Source organism: Panicum hallii, chromosome 9 (genome assembly GCF_002211085.1).
Source record: "Panicum hallii strain FIL2 chromosome 9, PHallii_v3.1, whole genome shotgun sequence".
Lineage (NCBI taxonomy): Eukaryota > Viridiplantae > Streptophyta > Magnoliopsida > Poales > Poaceae > Panicum > Panicum hallii.
The window spans coordinates 56,445,501-56,467,070 of record NC_038050.1 but is presented as its reverse complement, the minus strand read 5'-3'; the positions used below and the strand labels follow the sequence as shown (position 1 = coordinate 56,467,070).

Below are 21,570 nucleotides of genomic sequence, written 5' to 3'. Positions count from 1 at the left end.
TACATATATATATATACATATACATATACATATACATATACATATATATATGAAAAATCTATTCTACACACGCTTGTAGCTACTCCTATATGTATATATTATTAATCAAGATTTTGCATCACAATTTACTCCAAGGAAGACACGCATACACATGCACACAGCATTGTACACAGGCAGGTTTTATTTGAGACATACACATACGGTGGATAGACACGCACGTATTACCTACCGTACCCAATTTATCGTGCCAATATGGGACGTTACGTTTTATATGTAGCTGCACACAAGCACCGTCTGGCGCAGCTGACACAAAGACTGCATGCGTGCAGAAACCTGGGGACGATGCGACCTACACCTACTAGCACACGACCGAGACCGAAATACATACGTACATGACATGCATGCTATAACTCACACACGTACGTTCAAGTTCAATTGGCCGGGCAGACGAAGCCGGCGACGCGGTCCTTGTGGCAGAAGTTGAGGAGGAGGGTGAGGTCGACGGGGACGTCGAGCACGACTCCGAGGACGTTGGCCCGGATGGCGAGGCAGAGGCACACGGCGGCGTCGAGGTCGGCGAGCCCCTCCAGCAGCGGGCAGCACCGCTCGCCGTCCGGCACGCCGACCCTGAGCCTCAGCAGGTGCAGCACGTCCGCGCATACCTCCAGCTTCAGCGCATCGATCGGGCAGCTGCCGGATGAGTAGCCGCCACCACCGCCGTCACCACCACCACCCCCGGACGGCGGCTGCGGGTACGGGGTCGCCGGCGGCAGGCAGGTGGAGTACTCGCATCCGCTCGAGGCGGCGGCGCGGAGGAGGGTCACGGCCAGGAGGAGCGCAAGCCTCGGCGCCATTGCGAGCTCTAGGCTCTAGCAGTGAGCTAGGAGGACAGATGAGCTACACTGCTACGTACTACTCGGCACTGATGTTTTGGAGTGGTTTTACTCAGGGAGCTCGGAGAGGCCGGGGGCGTGCTACTTGTAGCCGCCCGGCCGGTTCAACGGGAATGCTTGTCGCGATGCATGCATGTGAGTGCGCATCGAGGCCGGCCCTGGGCAATCATCATTGTATACGAACGAGGGAGACTGCGATTCGACGAGGCTGCTTACCTGCTTTTCAAAGCGGGAACGCCCCACGCAACCAAGCGCGATGATGGACAATCATGATGACGACGACGACGATGATGATTCGGGCACGTTTGGAGCATCGGACCGAGCCCAGTCTGCTAAGTTAACGGGCCGGATGGGTAGCTTGTCTCGTGGGCCAAGACGGCCGGATCGGAAATGGGTCAACTGCCGCCAGAGCGTCTAGTATATGGGCCCGCGCTACCGGACCGGACCGGAAATAATTCAGGTCGCGCTCGCGACCTGGAGTCCATCCATCACATAAGATGCAATATTTTTTCGGTAATACTAATACCCGGCCATCCGGACGGAGTGGAAATATCGGATGTGGAGCTCACACCACGCCTTCCCACCATTCTTATCCACTCATTCCCCATGCATCTCTCTTCACCCGTTCTCATCCACACCAATCTCTCTATCTCTCCCCTTCTCTCTCTCTCGTGTAGGCTCGAGTTCGGGGAGGAGCTGCTCCGGCCGCCGCTCCCCCGCCAGGGGCGAGCCGCGCAGGCCGCCATGTATGCTCGAGCGCTCGGGCGCGGCCCCATGCCGGCCGCTGCTCCCCCGCGGTGAGGGTGACCCGCGCCGGCCACTGCTCCCCCGCGGCTTCCCCCGCGACGGCCGTCGGAGAATCTTCGAGCGGCGGCTATAGCGGGCAGCTTCGGGCGGCGGGCAACAGGTGGAGCGCATGCGGTGGGGGCTGGGCAGCTGCTCCCCTGTGCCTTCCCTCTCCTCAGTCGCCGCTCCCCCGTCAGGGGGCGAGCCACGCCGGCCGCCGGATGAGCTCCGGGCAGCTCCGGGATATTGCAGAGGAGGAGCGAAGGTGAGGGAGCACCGGCTGGTAATGTTGCAATATGTATATCATGATGTTGCAGTAGAGATTTTGGAATGTTGCAATTCGTATCTTATGGTGTTGCATGGTGTTGCAGTAGAGATTTTTGGATGTTGCAAGTGTTGTAGATATGTGCGAATATTGTAATAGTTAATTTTTTATTTTTAATGTGTTAATCTTTGATGTTGCAATGTTTGTGTTTTAATATTTCACTATGCTCAATCTCAACCTAGCATACGGTGTTTTTTGTTTAGGAATATTGCTCAATCTCAACCTATCATATGGTGTTTTAATGTTGCGGCGGGAATTTTTTCTCAGAATACGATGTTTACATTAAACTATTCTTTTTACATTTTTTCAATGTTGCAATCTTACATTTTTTTTACATTTCAAATATTTTGTTTTGATGTTGCAACGGAGCGTCCGATTCATCGAAAGGTCGGGCGCTAGCAACGCAATATTTTTTTTCATTATGTTGGAACAATTGTTCTACCTTAAAAAAATTATTCCGCATTAAAAAATATTCTATTAAAAATCATCCAAATGTATTCAAGTGTGATCTTATTTTAAAAATTTCGTCGCAAGAAATACAATGGTACAGTCGATTTTAATTTGAATATACGGATTGAAAAATATAACTTTTTTCTTATTTAATTTCTTCATAGACCACGTAACCAGTCCATTATTATTTATATGATACCTTGACTGCTGGTTATAAATGTGACTTCTAAAGGCCCCTGACGGAACCTGATCGATTGGAAGAACAACGCGTGAGCACCCGGACCTCCTCCTGTTCTTACCTCTGCAAGTCAACCAGCAACTGGGATTTCCAGATCAGGATGCGTTCGGCCTTTTAATCAAGGTGATGCGGTTGTGTAACCAGGAGTGGAGTTTAGGACCTAGAATCCAATTAAATAGTTGTGTAATCTTCCAAGTAATAACACTTTGCCGTTTAGGACCTAGAATCCAATTAAATAATTTTGTAATCTTCCAAGTAATAACACTTTGCTTACTTTGCATATGCTGTATACATCCCTGAATGTTGGGTGTAGAGGCTGGAACTTTTCTTCCTTTCTCTAAAAAATAACACATTGCAGGCTCGTATTAAGTATTAAGCTTAAGCCATGCAACTGAGCAACAGATTTCAAAATGGCGAGCACATATCTTACTCTTACTAAGAAGTGACCCCTTATTTTAAAGCCTTTGCATCAAGAGGAGCCCTAAAAAAAGCGAGAATTTTAGAAATTAAAAAGAAACTCATAGCATTTAACCATCAATTTTTTGATACACTAGATTAAAGTTGCTACAAAAAGCCACCGCAATGAATTGAGCATACTTTAGTCGGTTAGATCATGGTGGAGTGGATGAGCGAGGACAGGTTGGAACATGTATGTACCTATCCCTTAATTTTTTCAAACCCGTAGGAAACGTCAACAATAAACGGACAGAGGTTGTATTTCAATGCAATAACCTTGTTCAAATCTTTTCAAAGCGGCATTAGTCTCCAAACAAATGAAACGATTAACTAATTAATAAGCTTTGATTCAGCACTGGTAAACAAATTAAAGATAGCATTACAAGTACAAACTCCCACTACATCAAAAACCAACATAGGAGACACATAAATCAGTGACGTGTAAAGAAAACACGTCACTAATGTAAGGTTAGTGACGGCCATAGTTAAGCCGTGTCACTAATGTCTTCGCCTAAGCACAAGAGCCTGCTTGCTAGAGACGGCTCTCACTGAGATACGTCACTAAAAATACCTAATAAAAATACCTAATAAGTCATCAGTGACGGGTCTAATTAAGATACGGTACCAATGTTGCAATCCCCTTTTTTTTATCCGCATCACTAATATGAGGTGTTTGGATCTATGAGCAGGCAGAATTGAAATTGTGTGGATAACCTAGGCCTAGGCCACAACAGCCTTTCACCCGGCCCAAACAGGCCCCTGCTGCCTCCCTCCCTCAAGCGCCACGCCTCTTTCCCCCAAGTGCCGCCACCTCTCTGCGCCGCCTCCTCCCTTTCAACCCTAATCCCTTTGCTCCCTATGGTCGAGCGTCCCAGGCCTCGACCTCGGTCCCCTGTGCGCTAGCAGTCCGCCTCTGCTTCTCCTTCCTGTGCGCCGCTGGCCCACCGCCCTCCTCCCTCATCCGGTCCTCCCTCACCGGATCCGTGCCCAGGCGCCCACACATCCGCACCCAGCTGCCCGGCAGCAGGCGCCCAAGCCATTGTCGCGGCCGTTGCACCACGTGTCGGCGCCCGCTGTGACGCTGCCTCAGCCCTCGATCCAATACAAGTCACGGGAGGTCGAGCGCAAGGTATCCTCCGTGAAGAGTCGCAACCCGCTGCCACCATGCGGGACACCGGATCCCACCTTGCCACCGTCACCCTCCGCGAGCGGGACGGCGGATCCCACCTCGCCGTCGGCGCCCTCCGTGAGTGGGACGCTGGATCCCACCTCGCCGCCGTCAACCCTCCGCAAGTAGGACTTTGGATCCCACACTGCCACCACCGGCCTCAGCGGGTGCGACGCTGGTTCCCACCCTACCGCCGCCAGCCTTCGCGGGTGGTACATTGGTTCCCACCCCGCCGCCACCGGCCTCCGTGGGTGCGACGCTTGTTCCCACCCTGCCGCCGCTGTGGATCTCTAGCAGCTCCTCACGGTGACCTTTTCCCTCTTTCCCTCTCCTCTTTATGTTACCTAGGTTTCGATTTCAGTGTTTCGTCTCACGGATTTAAATCAGAGATGTTACTATGGAGAAAGGGAGAGGCTGAAGCTTGAGCTAGGGTTCTATGTCTTATTGGGATCTCAATGTTTCTCCTAATAGGCAGAACTGATCTTGACTATAGGAAGGCAACCCATTGATTTTTATGTTGGAGTAGATAATTTACTTGTAAGGCACCTGACTTGCAATCATTCAACAGTTTGCAATCCATCTTGTTTATGCATAACAGCTTTCTAGGTAGAGTTCTTTGGCGAAATCTTTGTTCTGTGGATAGATTAACTGTCTTGGGTTGCTAAATAATTGTGCCCAACAATCAGTTTGATCATCTTCTGTTAGCTTTTGTATAGAAAAGATCAAGAGTATAAGAAAAAATTATTGGTTCAGATGAATAGTATATTTTGTACACAAAAATGAGATAGCTTTTCAAACTTGTATTTTCCAGAATGTGCATAAACTTGTGCCCCTCTGTGTACTAACAGTTGTAGTTCCAATTAGTTCTCCACTTGAAATATGTATCCCTGCTGGCAAAGAACTCTTTTGCATACATCAAACTAGAGCAAATTAGTTACATATGCATTGATGTTTTCCACGGCCTCGGCCTCGATTCGGACATAGGGCCCCCAATCTGGTGAGCAAACTGTTCGATTCTCTTCTCTCTGTCTCGTTTCTTATGTTTGTTTAGTTGACACACCTCACTGCCTGTTTTAGCGCTGAAATTGTGATTGCTGCTGTACTGTTTGAAGGGATTCCAGATTTGCATGCCATGGAGGGCTACAGATTAAATATGCTGGAATCGCTCTGATTTGGCGTGTGATCCATTCTCTGGTATATATATGGCTATATCTTGTGCGTTTGGCATCTAATACTTTGTTCACGTCATGTTGCCTTTTAGGTCAGACTTGAATTAGAATTCCTTTGGCCATGCACCTACATGTCATATCTCATCTATATCCTATACTAGTGTCATCTATATTTCCTGAGGCCTTAATACATAAGTTCTGTACAGTTGCTAAAGTATATTAATGCCATTGTATTTATGATTAGGCTATGATGCAGTTTTGAAGCAGCGGGCTTATCCAGCTTGAGCCAAATCGCTATCTGATTGATTACTGAATGCTATGTCATGTATAATACATATCATTTGCTTAATTGTGGCACTTGGCAGTAGAATGTGGCACTGTGGTGAGCTTTCTAGTATTATGCTTGTCTTGTTATTGTATTTACTTAATATTTTATATGAGCTGAGTTTGCTATGTCTATTTAATTGGTCTTGTTGTTTTGATGGTCTAACCTGATGGATTATGCATAATTCAATAGGTGCCAAGAAGTTGAAGGAGTAAAGAAATATCACAACTCCTAAAGATTTGGATGTGAAGCTACAACAGTCAATAGAAATTGGTGAAATCATTGCATGAGACTGTCGGTGTTTTACGTCAAGCCCACCGAGGGATACTCCCGAGGTGGTAGGTTGTAGATAGGGTATCACCGAGATCAGGAACTCGAAGGTGCAAGGAACACGAAACTTTAGACTGGTTCGGGCTACAATGTATGTAATACCCTACATACTGTGTGGTGGTTTGTATTACCTTAGATGTGGATTGATATGTTGTCCCTCTGGAGGGGGTCTCTGCTTGCCCTTATATACTCTGTGGGATAGGATTACAGGTATTCTAGTCCGGTACGAGCTTAGGAGTCCTACTCTGGTCGTACCGAGTAGCTTCCTTCTGTACCGACTAGTCCTACTCGTGTCCCAGTATATCACAATAGATATAAGGTATGTGACATGCCTCATCCCTTATTTTAGATATTTCTATGCCTTATAAGCAGTTCCACTGCCACGGGTCTGACAAGCTCCCCAGCTCTTTGTAGCTGAGTACTGTAGACTTTCGAGTATTTTTGTAGTCGCCTTCGAGTTCTTCTGAAACTCCATCTTGAAGGTATCTTCCGAGTACTTCTTTGGCTACTTTGAGGCTATAAGGTGCTTATGCCCTGAGTAGTTTAAATCTTTTATATAGGTGCGATGAAAATCACAATCCATATGGAGTAGCCTCCGAGCCTTAGGTTGAATTGAAGAATCAGGCTGAGGGTCAAATTAGTTTTGAATCTTCTTTATTTGTCTTCCAATAGATTTGAAAAATAAGTCGATGATGACACGTGTTCCGCAGTCCCCGAGTCTTGAATCCAAATCCTAAGGTTTGGAAAAGATCTAAAAGAAACATGGCATACGTTGTAGAATATCTTTAAAAAATTGGATTGACGGTTAAAATAGAGTGATTGGTTAGAAATTTGAAAAACCCTTTTTTGGAATAAGATCTTTGAAAAAATGGTTAAACAAATAACCTTCCCAAACAAACCCTAAATTACTGCTCAAAACAAATCTTATCCCTGATTTAATGGCTAGATAACGCTTCTGGGTTGAAAATTTGAAAAATCCCTTATTTCGAAAAAAGATCCCTAAAATAATGGTTAAACAGTTATCTTTCCTAGATGAACCCTCAAAAGCCTCTTAAATCTGGTACTTTTGCGATTCTTTTGGGTAGTTTTGCGGCGTCTAGCCCCCAAGCTCATGAGCCAAGCGAGTTGTAGGACCCAAATCGAGTAGTTATTGGCGCCCAGCCCCGAGCCTGAGAGCTAGAGGAGCCATTGGAGTGCGCCGAGTAGTAATTAGCGCCCAGCCCCCGAGCCTGGGAGCTGCGATGGCATGCCGAGCGGCCTAGCGAGTTGTTGCCGAAGGTCGATCTTGATTCGTGGATGATTGTCGATGAAGCCGTGGTGGTTGCTGATGAAGCAGACTAGTTGAAGTCGGAGGATCAACATGCGATACCAGTGCTCGATCGTGGAAGCCCCCGAGCATCAGCTTAGTCGTCATGCCCGAGTATGTGGTTGTCGATCAAGCCAGCTAGTCGAAACTTGTCGCTGGAGGATTATTGATTGAGCCGACTAGTTCCTGACTAGTTCTTGATTGTTTGGGATGCGTTCCTAACTAGGCTTGTCGGGCCCAAGTAACTTCTACCGTTGTTGCTGTAGCGCTTCGTAAGTTGATCGCTCTAGGGATTTTTAGACCAATCTTTGTTCTAATTATATAACCGACTGTGTTCCGAAACTTTGCACGCACCTCAGGGGGCTCTATGGGCTCGCATGTTGCGTTAGCTGCATTGTCGTCCATTGGCCTTTGGGTACTGGTTTCTTCCTCATTGATCTTGCTTTCTTTTGCTTTGGCCGCCAGAGGCCGTAGTTGGAGGTTCTGGACCGGAGCTATCGTTGCCTTCAAGTTCTTCCTCTGTGGGGCTTGGGGGTCGGTGTCGGTGTCGGCGTTTATTCCTTCCTGTCGGAGTCACCTACACGGATCATAGGATTTCAGCTAGTTATTACGCGTAGTCTATGAAAAACATATACTAAAAGCTAGGTGGTAATTAATCGCGTGTAGCCATTAGCTGAATTGGATTTAGAATGTAATCTGGATCAAACTCCGACCTTGAACGGCATTCTCTTGGAGCAATAGGATGTGGATCTAATGGATCGTGCCATTGACCGTCCACCCAACCCCCATGTCCAATCCCGGGTCCATCATTTTCCGGATCGTCGTCATCATTGTCCCCAAATTGCACACTATCGTCGGCATCATCATTCCCGAATTGCACACCGACGTCGGCCAGGTTGTCACACGACATCTGAGATGCAATTCGCTCGACTTCATCAATTTCCAGTGATGCATCCTCCCTGTGCAGGGATGATGACGACGGTTGATCCATTTACGTGTTCTACATATTTCAATAGAAACATATTTGAATACAAAATCTCAATAGAATCATATTTGAATCAAATTTTGAAAAGAATCATTAGAGTGTCATAATAATTCATTAATAATACAAAATTAAACTAAGCTCACAACTTTTTCAAAAATTGCTTAAAATATACATTATCTCAAAATATTTGAATAAAACTACGGTATTTTCAAATTTTCACATTGAAATAAAAAAGAAAAGAACTAACAATAGACAGACCTCGTTCTTTCTTATAAGAAGGATTCCGCAATGTCCACATTATCACTCTCTATGTGTCTTTCTATATATGTGTCTATGTATTTGTCTCTCGCGAAGGAGAGAGAGAAAGAATGGGGATATCACAAAATCGTTCCTATAATCGAATCGAGGACTATTATTACACTCATATTCATGATATATTCTACTAAAATTTCGTTCACTACTCATATATTCCTCACACTCACTTATCAAATAAATTGAAATTGGATATAACTACAATGAAAAAGAACTAACCATATTCACATTCTCAATAATTCACTATTTCACATTCTCAATAATTCATATTTAGATGTTTCAAATCTCACATTCATTTCATATTACATATTGAGATGCCAAAAAGAACTAACCATATTCAAATGAAAAAAGTAACTAACTATATTCAAAAGTCACATTGAAATTACATTTACTAAAATTCATTAATTCACTAATATTGAAATTCACTAACTACTTTTAACAGTTTCACTAATAACAATACTGAAAAAAAGAAAAAAAATCAAGAACCTCACCTGCTTGGCTCGGGTTGGGGAGGAGCGGTGGTGCGTGTGGAGGCCAGCGGCGCGGCTCGTTGAGAAGGCCGGCATCATGGGGGTCGGCGACGCGGCCCATGTGGAGGCCGGCGCGCGCGGGGAGGATGCTGGCGCCGGTAGAGGAGGCAGCGCCGGGGCCCTGGGGCGCAGTTTAGTGTGGAGGCAGGCAGGAGGAGCGGCGCGGCGTGAGGAGGGATGGAAGCAATAGCGGCGGCACGCGTGGAAGGAGCAGGGAGGAGGGAAGAAGCGGCCGTGCGCATGGAGGGAGGAGGGGAGTGAAAGCATCTAGGCCCCTAATTCGGGTTTTGGTAATTAATGACAACGGTTTGTGGATTAACAATTCCTTTTGAGAAAATGAGTATAGGTTGATCCACGGATGAATGAGAGTTATTTGTGAAGCTTGGGCTCAAGGCAAAGGTATAAAATAGGGTCTTTTGAATTTTACCGGTCACAAGGTGTTTAGTGGATGAAAAGTGACCGAATTTGTTGGATAGATAGCCGTACTATCAAGAGGGGTCATGTACTCGTGCTTGACGGGTCTCTAGTGCCATTTTGCTCAAAATGTCTAAGTGCATGCATGAGGGCTAACTACGCCTTGTCGGGTTTTGAAAAAGAACAAGTTTGAGAGCTGACTGCTCAAGCGCGGACGGTCCGCCCCTTGGGTGCGGACGGTCCGCTACCGTTACCGAAGGTTAAGTGGGAATCTCTTGTGGCTAGCGGACGGTCCGACCCTCTTGGGCGGACGGTCCGCCACTCTAACTCACTTCGTTCCAGAAAGGGTGTTCTTTGGTCTGACTAGTGGTCTGGTCTGCGGATGATGATGATGATGATGATGATGATGATGATGATGATGATGATGATGATGATGATGATGATGATGATGACAAGCCATTCAAAGGAGTTGCCGGGATCGCCATCAAGGAGGCTCCATCACTCTTCTCCACACCACATTGTCTTATGGCAAAGGGTGGTGCAAAGGTACAACAAGATGATGAACTTGATGAACTTTCATATGATGATCTTATTGAAATGCTTAATGATGCCGATGAATTCATGACTAAAGAAAAGGCCAAGTTAAAGGAATTGAAGTTGAAGTTTTTTTCTATTCAAGATTCCTATGAGGAGCTAAAGACTTCACATGAGAATCTCAAAGAAACTCATGAGAAGCTTGAGGAAGCTCACAATGCCCTACTTAATCATGAAAGAAAAGCAACATTGAGCATTGGTGTGAGTTGTGACTTAATTGATGATAAACCTTGTGATTCTAGTTCTACTAGTTCCTTTTGCACCAAAATTGATGACTCATCTTGCAATGAATCTCTCATTATGGAAAATGATTTGTTAAAGAAAGAGGTTACTTGCTTGACTAATGATTTGAGAAAGTGCTATGATAGTAGAACCATGTTTAATCATTGTTGGGCAAGTCAAAAGTTCACTTTGAACAAGCAAGGGTTTGGATACATTCCTAAGAAAGGGAAGAAGGCTTTTGTGCAAACCAAAACTACTTTTGTGAAGAGTAGTGGTAAGTCATATTGTGAAAAATGCAAGAAAATTGGTCATGTTGAGAAGAATTGCACCAACATGAAAGTCATATCCTTTGATTCAAGTTACATTCTTATGAAAAATTTAAATGGCAATGTTAGTGCAAAATTTATTGAAATACCTATAGATGGTGCTAAAAAGAATGCCATTTGGGTGCCAAAAGTCTTGGTCGCTAACGTTCAAGGACCCAGGAAAGTTTAGGTACTTAAAAGAGTTATCTCTTTGTTGTAGGTGAACTACAAGTCCGGAGGAAGACATTGGGTGCTTGATAGTGGATGCACTCAACACATGACCGGAGATCCAATGATGTTTTCCTCTCTAGATGAGAATGTGGATGACTATAGTGATATTATCTTTGGTGACAATAGCCGAGGCAAAGTCAAAGGAGTTGGTACAATTTCAATCTCAAGTGATCATTCTCTTTCAAAAGTTTTATTGGTTGATTCTCTCAAGTTTAATCTCTTAGCGGTCACCCAACTTTGTGATTTTGGATATAAGTGTAGTTTCACTAAAAATGATGTTGTAGTGACTAGCTTGGATGGAAAAAATCACATCTTTACGGGATTTAGATATGAGGATGTATATCTTGTGGATTTTGCTACTAAAGAGGCAAACTTGTCTACATGTTTGTTCACTCAATCATCTTTGGGTTGGTTATGGTATAGAAGACTTGGTCATGTTGGCATGAAACAACTCAACCGTCTCATTAAGCATGATTTAGTAGTTGGCTTGAAGAATGTGAAGTTTGAGAAAGATAAGTTATGTAGTGCATGTCAAGCCGGAAAGCAAGTTGCAAATGCTCATCCTACTAAGAGTGTCATGTCAACCGAGAGACCATTGGAATTATTGCATATTGATTTATTTGGTCCTACAACGTATAGAAGTATTGGTGGAAATTGCTATTGTCTTGTGGTAGTGGATGATTACTCAAGGTATACTTGGGTTTTCTTTCTTCATGACAAAGCCGATACTTATGACATATTCAAGAAATTCTTGACAAGGGCCGAAAATGAATTTGAACTCAAGGTGAAAAAAGTGAGGAGTGACAATGGAAGTGAATTTTAAAACACAAGAGCTGAAGAATGGTGTGATGAGAAAGGAATCAAACATGAATTTTCAACCAAGTACACTCCGGAACAAAATGGTCTTGTTGAGCGGAAAAATAGAACCTTGATTGATATGGCAAGATCAATGCTTTCCGAGTACAATGTTTCCGATAGCTTTTGGGCCGAAGCAATCAACACGGCTTGCCATGCGTTTTAATAGATTATATTGCCATAGATATCATAACAAGACCCCATATGAGTTGCTCATTGGAAGGAAACCAAATATATCATATTTTAGAGTGTTTGGTTGCAAATGCTATATTCTCAAGAAGGGAACTCGGTTATCAAAGTTTCAAAGCAAATGTGATGAGGGTTTTCTTCTCGGGTATTCATCTTATAGCAAGGCTTATCGGGTCTACAACAAAACACATGGTATTGTTGAAGAAGCATATGATGTTGAATTTGATGAAACAAATGGGTCTCATAATGAACAAGAAAATCTTGATGATGTGAGAAGTGATGGTTTAAGGAATGCAATGAAGAATATGTCAATTGGTGATGTTAGACCAAGAGAAGAAGATGAAGGTGATGATGGTCATTCTATCTCTATTAGAGTTAATCCTTCAACCTCTATCTCAAATGATCAAGCACAACAAATAGTACAAGATTCAAGTAATGATGATTCTCAAGTACAAGATCGAGTTGGTTCATCAAGTGCACGTTCTCCATCAACTCAAGAACCCATCGCTCCTCAAAGAACTCATCATATTCTTTCTTAGGATCACCCCGTGGATCAAATTATGGGTGATATTAGTAAGGGTGTCCAAACTCGATCTCGCATTGCTTCATTTTGTGAACATTATTCTTTTATATCTTTTCTTGAACCTAACCGTGTAGATGATGCATTGAGAGATCCGGATTGGGTGAATGCTATGCATGAAGAATTGAATAATTTCACCCGGAATCAAGTTTGGGATCTAGTTGAGAGGCCTAGAAATTATAATGTCATTGGCACTAAATGGGTTTTTCGAAACAAGCAAAATAAAGATGGAATGGTTGTGAGAAATAAGGCAAGATTGGTGGCTCAAGGCTTCACTCAAGTCGAAGGTTTGGATTTCGGTGAAACTTTTGCCCCCGTTGCTAGACTAGAAGCTAATAGAATCTTATTAGCTTATGCGTGCTCTCACAACATAAAACTTTTTCAAATGGATGTGAAAAGTGCTTTATTAAATGGCAAGATCAGTGAACTTATTTTTGTTGAGCAACCTCCCGGTTTTGAAGATCTCGAGAAGCCAAATCATGTATACAAGCTCTCTAAAGCTCTTTATGGTTTGAAGCAAGCTTCACGAGCTTGGTATGAAAGATTGAGGGACTTTCTTATTTCCAAGGGATTCAAAATTGGTAAAGTTGACACTACCTTGTTCACTAAAACCATTGGTAAGGATTTGTTTGTTTGTCAAATTTATGTTGATGATATTAACTTTGGTTTAACTAACCAAAGTTTTTGTGAGGAATTTGGTGAAATGATGTCTAGGGAATTTGAGATGTCCATGATCGGTGAATTGAGTTTCTTTCTTGGACTTCAAATCAAGCAACTTAAGGAAGGCACCTTTGTGTGTCAATCAAAATATGTGAAGGATATCTTGAAGAAATTTGGTATGGAAGATGCAAAACCAATCAAGACTCCTATGGCCACCAATGGGCATCTCGACCTAGATGAGGGAGGTAATCCGGTTGATCAAAAGTTTTACCGTTTTATGATTGGTAGTTTGCTTTATTTGACCGCATCTAGGCCCGATATCATGTTTAGTGTTTGCATGTGTGCACGATTTCAAGCCGCACCTAGAGAATGTCATTTGACCGCCGTCAAAAGGATTTTGAGATACTTGAAATATACTCCTAATATTGGTTTATGGTATCCCAAGGGTGCTCATTTTGATTTGGTTGGATTCTCAGATTCGGACTATGAGGGGTGCAAGGTTGATAGGAAGAGCACTTCCGGTGGTTGTCAATTTCTTGGTAGGTCTCTTGTTTCTTGGTCTTCAAAGAAACAAAATTCCGTGGCTCTTTCAACCGCCGAAGCGGAATATATTTAGGCCGGAAGTTGTTGTGCACAATTGTTATGGATGAAGCAAACTCTTCTTGACTATGGTGTGAAATTTGATGAAATTCTCTTGTTGTGTGATAATGAAAGTGCCGTGAAGATTGCTACTAATCCAGTTCAACATTCAAGAACCAAGCATATTAATATCCGCCATCATTTTCTTAGAGATCATGTGAACAAGGGTGATATCAAGATTGATGGTATTGGCACGGATGATCAATTAGCCGATATATTTACTAAGCCCTTGGATGAATCTCGGTTTTGCAAGTTGAGAAATGAGTTAAACATCATTGACTTCTCAAATGTGGCTTGAAAACTAGCACATGTGGTATATGGTTCTTTCATGTTTTCTTTGTTTCATTTTTCTGAATTTTTGAGGGATTTTTGAGCCGTTTATGACTTTTCATGATTTCACTCGATTTATTTTTGAATTCTTGTTATAACTTGCTCATATGAGAGTTTGGAAGGTTTTCATGCAAAATTTAAGATTTTTAGATTTTTATATGAGCAATGATCCCATATTGAAGTTGGAATTGTGAAAATTGGCAAAATTCTGAACAGATTGACATTTGGTACAGCGGACGGTCCGCGGGTAAGAGGCGGACGGTCCGCAGTTCATGAGACTTGTTCACCAGAGGCACTGCAAAGTTATTTTGGGCCGCAGAGTTACGAAGCGGACGGTCAACGGGTAGGAGGCGGACGGTCCGCAGTTCATGAGACTTGTTCACCAGAGGCACTACAAAGTTATTTTGGGCCGCAGAGTTACGAAGCGGATGGTCCGCGGGTAAGAGGCGGACGGTCCGCCGTTCATTAGGATTGATCACCAGAGGCTCTATAGAATTGATGTCAGCAGTAAAATTTCAAAGCGGACGGTCCGCCTGGATGTCGCGGACGGTCCGCCACTGGACAGAAAGATGGGGCCGACCAGACTTGGCTTATATTAGGCTGTCTCTTTCTCTCCTCCCACCAAACCGAGCCTTTCTCTCCAAAAGCACTCTCTCTTTCTCTCTCAAGCACGTGGGGAAGACTTCAAGGTCAAGGCTTTTTGGCGTCATTCGCGGACAGTCCGAGCACATCCCCGGACTCTTATCGAGATTCTTCATCATGTCCTCTCGGTATTTCGATGAATCCCTAACTCTTGTTCTTGGATTTCTTCATTGGAAAGAGTTAGGGTTAGTTGCTCCGATCTACTTTTGAGCCATGGATTCTTGTAAATTCTTGGGCATCTTGTTCCTAGTGATGAGGAGATGGTGTAGTTTTAATTTGGTTGGTGGATTTGAATCTAAACTCAAATTGTGGATGGATCAAATGTTGGGACGACTGCTGTGTTCCTGCGCTGAACAGATGAGTCGCGGACGGTCCGCGTTCAGTAGGCGGACGGTCCGCGTCAGCAGGCGAACGGTCCGCCAGTGTTACGCGGACGGTCCGCAAGTGTCAAATTTTTTCAGCAAGATTCTGAATTGACTTATATGATTATGGATTGGATCTCTTACTTTTGTAATTGTTCTTATGGTCAATCTTTGATCTCAGGCCACCTCGGATAATTCTCAAAGCATTCACATCAAAAATCAAGAAAGCTGAGACATCAAAGAGGCAACGAGACGGTGATAATTCCGATGACTCGGACTATGATTCTAATCCTAGTGAGATGGCTGCAGCATCCTCAGTGGGTGGTGTTGGTGATGAATCTTCAGAGGAGGAATTTGAGGATTTTGAAGATAATGTTACTGTTCTGATGGGGCTAGATCTTCCTAGCCGACAATGGACTGCTGAGAGCTATGCCAACGCTAGTGCAGTGAATCAGTTCGACATGCCTTGTGACACCAACATCCTCTTGTTCAAAACCAAGGTAGAACAAGATGCTTACTTCGGTCATCTAGTTAAGAAGACTGTGTTCAAACATCAAACCATTGACCTAAGCTATATAAGATCACATCCTGTCATGACTGATCTAGTGGATAGATTTGAGGAAATGGGGTTAGCAAATTTTCTGCAACATAGATGTGATTAGAATGAAACAGTCATACGCCAGTTCTATGCCACCCTAGAGATTGATATGGTAGAGGCCACATTTAAATGGTCAACTGGGAAGAGAACATATTTTGCTACATTTGCTCAGTTTGCTGCAGCCAACCAGTTGGACTATGATTTCATTACTAGTGAGCAAAGCATGAATGTTGTCTTAGAAAACCCTTTGGATGAGAATGACTACCCCATGTACTATGAGCCTGCACATCTTGGTATTGCCAGAAACTTTGGGGGAACTCAGGGTCTGAGGCATCATCCAGCTGTGATCAATAAAATTGCAAGAGTCACATTCATGCCTCAGAGTGGAAACAAGGACAAAGTTAGAGAGCTCTATTGGAATGTGATATCTCATGTCATGAATGGGAATAGAGTTGATGTCATTGCTCTTATTATGGATCAGCTTGCAGATTTAAGGCTTAAAATGGAGATGAACTTATACTTTGCTCCATACATCATGTCCATCATCAAGGCAAAAACATCTTTTAGAGGCATTTGTGAGTGCAAGCATACTCCCTTTCGGCCATTCAAGAATGACCACGCTTTTCTTATGAGGCCATTGACTCCTTTCCCTGGAGATGCTGAAGCACAGGGGCATGTTGGTGCTGACGATAGTGATGATGATGCTCACATAGGAGCAGCTGCAGCTCAGCATGCCATGCCACCGCCACACCCTCCAGTTCAGTAGCAGTGGGCTCCTCCAGCTAGCTACTTTGACCCTTACTTTGCATCCATGCAGGAGAGTCTATCCTCTCAGATTGCCGGGTTGACTAGTCAGATGCAGAGTTAGATGGACCTTAACTTCCAGAACATGCAGCAGCAGGTGTTCCAGCCCATGATGGCTTAGATGCAGGGTGTTCAGGAGAGTTTACACTCAGATATTGCAACTCTTGACTCCCGCTTTGAGGATTTGTCTTCGTCTGAGCAGTTTGAGCAGCTCGAGCATAGACAACAGCATTTAGAGCAGCGCTTTGACACCTTTAGCACAGCCTTCACCGGGTTTTCTGACCACTTCTACTCAGTGTTCCCGGCTCCAGTGCTGCCTCCAGAATTCTACCCGCACCAGCCATTCTACCCACCACCACCTCCTCCACCGCCGATGGATTGATCTTTCTGGAAATTGATGCCGAAGGGGGAGAAGGAGCTTTGGAGCGCTTTGATCTAGGGGGAGCTCATGGATTTCTCATGGAACTCATTCGCTTTTTGCTTCCGCTTGCCACTAATATTTTAATTTGTGTTGAACTCTATTGGATGGACTTATGCTTTATATCTTGTGTGGATTTGGCTTGTCATTTGTGATGAACTATGTTGATTTGTGCTACTTCTGTTTACTTATGTTCGTCTTGTGGTTGTGAGGCTATGGTAATCAAGCTAAAATTCATGTCATATATATCGTGTATCTTGTATGCCTCGATTTCCTCTTGTAGGGAAAACCCCATCAAAATATTCATATATAGATATGTGTGCTCTTGGTATTCATTCAAATTTATATGCACATATCAAGGGGGAGTTCTCTCTACTCATCGAACTTGGTGAATTTATTCATACAATATTCTGAAATTTTCAAGAAAAATGAGTAAGTTCTTCCAAAGTTCAATTTCAAGTTCACCTTATGCCTAGTGTATGAAGTTGACTTGAACACTTTTATCACTCCAAAACTTAGTGTTGTCATCAATTACCAAAAAGGGGGAGATTGAAAGCATCTAGGCCCCTAATTCGGGTTTTGGTAATTAATGACAACGGTTTGTGGATTAAAAATTCCTTTTGAGAAAATGAGTATAGGTTGATCTACGGATGAATGAGAGTTATTTGTGAATGTGTGGATTTTTGGAGACGATGAGCAAAGCTTGGGCTCAAGGCAAAGGTATAAAATAGGATCTTTTGAATTTTACCGGTCACAAGGTGTTTAGTGGATGAAAAGTGATCGGATTTGTTGGATAGATAGCCATACTATCAAGAGGGCTCATGTAGTCGTGCTTGACGGGTCTCTAGTGCCATTTTGCTCAAAATGTCTAAGTGCATGCATGAGGGCTAACTACGCCTTGTCGGGTTTTGAAAAAGAACAAGTTTGAGAGCTGACTGCTCAAGCGCGGACGGTCCGCCCCTTGGGTGCGGACGGTCCGCTACCGTTACCGAAGGTTCAGTGGGAATCTCTTGTGGCTGGCGGACGGTCCGGCCCTCTTGGGTGGACGGTCCGCCACTCTAACTCACTTCGTTCCAGAAAGGGTGTTCTCTGGTCTGACTAGTGGTCTGGTCTGCGGACGGTCCGCCGCTGGGGCGCGGACGGTCCGCTGGCCTTCTGATAAATTGATCCCGAAACATTGCTGTCTCTGCCTGTTCTTCTAGGATTCACTGCGAATGGTCCGCTGGCTAATTTCACGTTTGTTCCAGAGACTGTCATGTCTCTGGAGTTGTGGAACTCTTAACTGCGGACGGTCCGCCGATTGTGCGCGGACGGTCCGCCAGGGCTGTAACGGCTAGTTCTGACACGCATTTAATGCTCTCTGACTCTCTGGTTTATAACGGCGGACGGTCCGGTTTTTGAAACCGGACGGTCCGCGATCTCGCAGAAAAGACTGTAACGGCTAGTTTTTGATGGGATGTCTATATATACCCAATGCCCGGCCTTTGGGTCACTCTCTTGGCCATTTGGACTGCATTCTTGACCCTCTAGAGCTAAGACATCCCTCTCCCTCACACACTTGCTAAGAATTTGCATTTTGAGAGTAAGAGTGCTTCCTAGTGCATTGCATCAAGAGTTTGAGCTTTGTGGCACTAGGGAATCTTCAAGCAAGGATCATTGGCTTGTTACTCTTGGGAGTTGCCGCTCCCTAGACGGGTTGGAGAAAGTGATTTCGTGGAGCTTCTTGAAGGAGATTGTTGAGAAGCCCCGATTTCGGTTGTGAGAGGTTTTGTGCTCACCTTGCCGGAGTGGTGAAGAGCAACTCTAGTGAAATCGAGGTGTGGAGCGGTTCCTTGTTTCTAGCCGGCTCAAGATCAAGAGGTTCTTGATAGAGGAGCGGTTGATTCTTGGAATCCACCTCAACGTGGATTAGGGGTGACCAGCAAGTCATCGACACCACAGGATAAATTTGTGTGTCAAGCTTGGTTATCTCTCTTGCTCACTTTAATCGTTGTTTTATTTTGAGCAATTTACTTTACTAGAGCTTGAATTGTATCTTGTCACCCTAGGTTGCAAACCTCTCTAGAGATAGTAGTAGCATGACATAGGACTCTCTTTTATTACTAATTAAATTTCTCTAGTGTTGTGAGTTTTAGTTTTAAACCGCCTATTCACCCCCCTCTAGTCGGTGTTCTTGATCCTACAGGGAGGAGCGGCGCGTGCGTGGAGGAGCGGCGGGGAGGATGCCGGTGGCAAGGTCGCGAGGCGGGTTTGCGGTGCCGAAGGTCGGGGAGGAGGCCGTTCCAAATTTTGGCACCCTGCCGGCATCCGCTCACAACTGCCATAATTTGGCTAAGTCCCGGCCTCCTCCTTTGAATATATAGGCGGTGATTTCCAGGGGCGGGTGGGGGCATCACCCGCCCCTACAGATCATTTCCAAGGTCGGGTGACACCCCTACCCGCCCCTAAAAATAATTTTCAAATTTATTCTGAAAATTTATTTAAATCATAAAATATAGCAAAATGCATCCACAAAAGTGGAACTTGTACAATATGATTATTGTGATCTATAGAACTTAAAAAAACAAAAAGCATATTTTAGTGCATATTTTGGTTAAAAGTGTGGAAACCCACACTACTATATCATACAACTCAAACCATACTTTATGGTTTCCACACCCTTAAGCATTATATGTACTGAATCCTTGTTCTACAGGTCAAAATAATCTCAGAGTACAAGTTTCACCTCTTTTGATGTGTTTTGCTATTATTTATGATTTAATCTCTTTTCCAGATTAAATTTGAAAATAATTTCTAGGGGCGGGTGGGGGCCTCACCCGCTCATTGAAATTGAGTTGTAGGGGCAGTTGGGGCGCCCACCCCTAGAGATCTATTTGTAGGGTTGGGTGACATCCCCACCCGCCCCTACAAATTATTTTCCTTTTCTTTTCTTAAATGATTTTTTAATTCTGAAATTTCATAGCTAGAAGTCGATAAAAAGACAAATAATTAGGTCATATATATAATTCATTTAGAATACATGGATGCACGAGACATTAGAGAATTATATGGAATCGAATAAAATTTACTAGCTACATATTTAAGCGGTAGCAATTTTTGATTCTCCATCTTTGTGTGCCAATATCTTGTTGTCTTTTCTTATGCTTGCTTCTATAATTCTTATCTTCTGTGATAGATCTGTGAAAAGGTTCATTTCATCGTATCGATTATATTCTTCCACATCGTTGATACCATCAACTCCTATGATATCTTATTTTCCAGGGACAACAACGTGCAACCTGTGAAGCAAGTACGGTTGTCCTTGTAACCAACATTGTCGAGGTCAACAATTGTGAGCCCATAGCTGTCCACATCAACAACTCTTGGGTGTTTTACCCAACAACACTGAAACACCGGAATTTATATATTGGAACCATAGTGCACTACCCATATATCATCTATGACGTCATAGTATGTGGTACTTTGGCTTGTTCTCTCGTCTAAGGTCTCAATGCGAACACTACTGTTCTGAGACACGGTCTTCTTATTCTTTACTGCAGTATAAAATAGATATCCATTAATATCATACCATGTGACCTGGCTAGATGGGCCAACTGCCAATCTTTTGATCATTTGTTCTTCCACTGTCTCCCCATCTAGTACATACAGGTCCTTCAGCCATGCAGTAAACAAATGCTTGTGCTCTCTCATGATCCAATCATCCGAGGGTCATTACTTTCTACACAAATCATGCTCAAGTGTTCATTAACTAAAGGTGTCATTATCGTGAGATGCTGCAAGATGCTATAATACGCTTGTTGCACACCGTTGAAATTCTTATCGATGAAGGTTTCCCTCCCCTATGCCAACCCCTTCCAACCTTACCAAAAAATGTGGAAGGGGAAAACCAATGCCTATTTTATCCTTTAGGTAAGCTAGGCAACACTCGATGATTTCCTCAGTACTGTATCCCCTCTTATCATGGACCCCTCAAGGTATGCACAATTCAGTATGTACCGATTTAGAATGGACATGAAGTGCTCATACGTCCACATTTTGTGTAGGTAAAGTGGACCAAGTGCACGTATCTGGTCGATCATGTGAATCATTAGGTGCTCTATATATCAAAAAATCCTGGAGGGAAGCATATCTCGAGCTGCGCCATAGTCTCCTCAATAAATTCTTGGAGATCCTTCAATTCATCTTCATCGATCACCTTTTGAGAAATCTTATTGAAGAAGTAACACAACTGAGTGATTACCATCTTCAGGTATATTGGCTTGATCACTCTAATTGCAATAGGGAGGAACACCGTCAGCAACACATGACAATCGTGGCAGTTATAGCCGTATAGCAAGAGGTCTTTCATCGAGACTAGTTTCCTTATGTTGGATGAAAAACGACTTGGGACTCTGATCCCTCGTAAGCTCTTGCACATTGCCTTCTTCTCATCATGTGTCAAGTTGTAGGTAGCT

At 43.8% G+C, this 21,570-nt stretch overlaps 1 protein-coding gene and 1 long non-coding RNA gene across 13 annotated transcripts; one reads left to right on the top strand and one right to left on the bottom strand.

The window, feature by feature from the left end:
* Positions 1-250: 250 nt before the first annotated feature.
* Positions 251-854, bottom strand: LOC112877035 (cortical cell-delineating protein-like). Its single transcript, XM_025941233.1, has one exon. It carries the CDS (start codon positions 852-854, stop codon positions 432-434), a length of 423 nt encoding a protein of 140 aa, XP_025797018.1. The 3' UTR covers positions 251-431.
* Positions 855-1,451: 597 nt separating this feature from the next.
* Positions 1,452-6,529, top strand: LOC112875861. Of its 12 annotated transcripts, none has more exons than XR_003225227.1 (5): positions 1,452-1,944; positions 2,687-5,313; positions 5,438-5,510; positions 5,730-5,867; positions 6,003-6,529. It is a non-coding gene; the product is annotated as an uncharacterized LOC112875861 (long non-coding RNA). The 12 variants fall into 12 exon arrangements; XR_003225225.1 differs by having other exon boundaries at positions 5,429-5,510; XR_003225232.1 differs by having other exon boundaries at positions 2,687-4,622; positions 6,003-6,492.
* Positions 6,530-21,570: the final 15,041 nt, after the last annotated feature.

What these genes read in the sequence shown, in the direction of transcription:
- LOC112877035 (XM_025941233.1), bottom strand. Translation starts at nt 854, where the DNA reads ATGGCGCCGAGGCTTGCGCTCCTCCTGGCCGTGACCCTCCTCCGCGCC.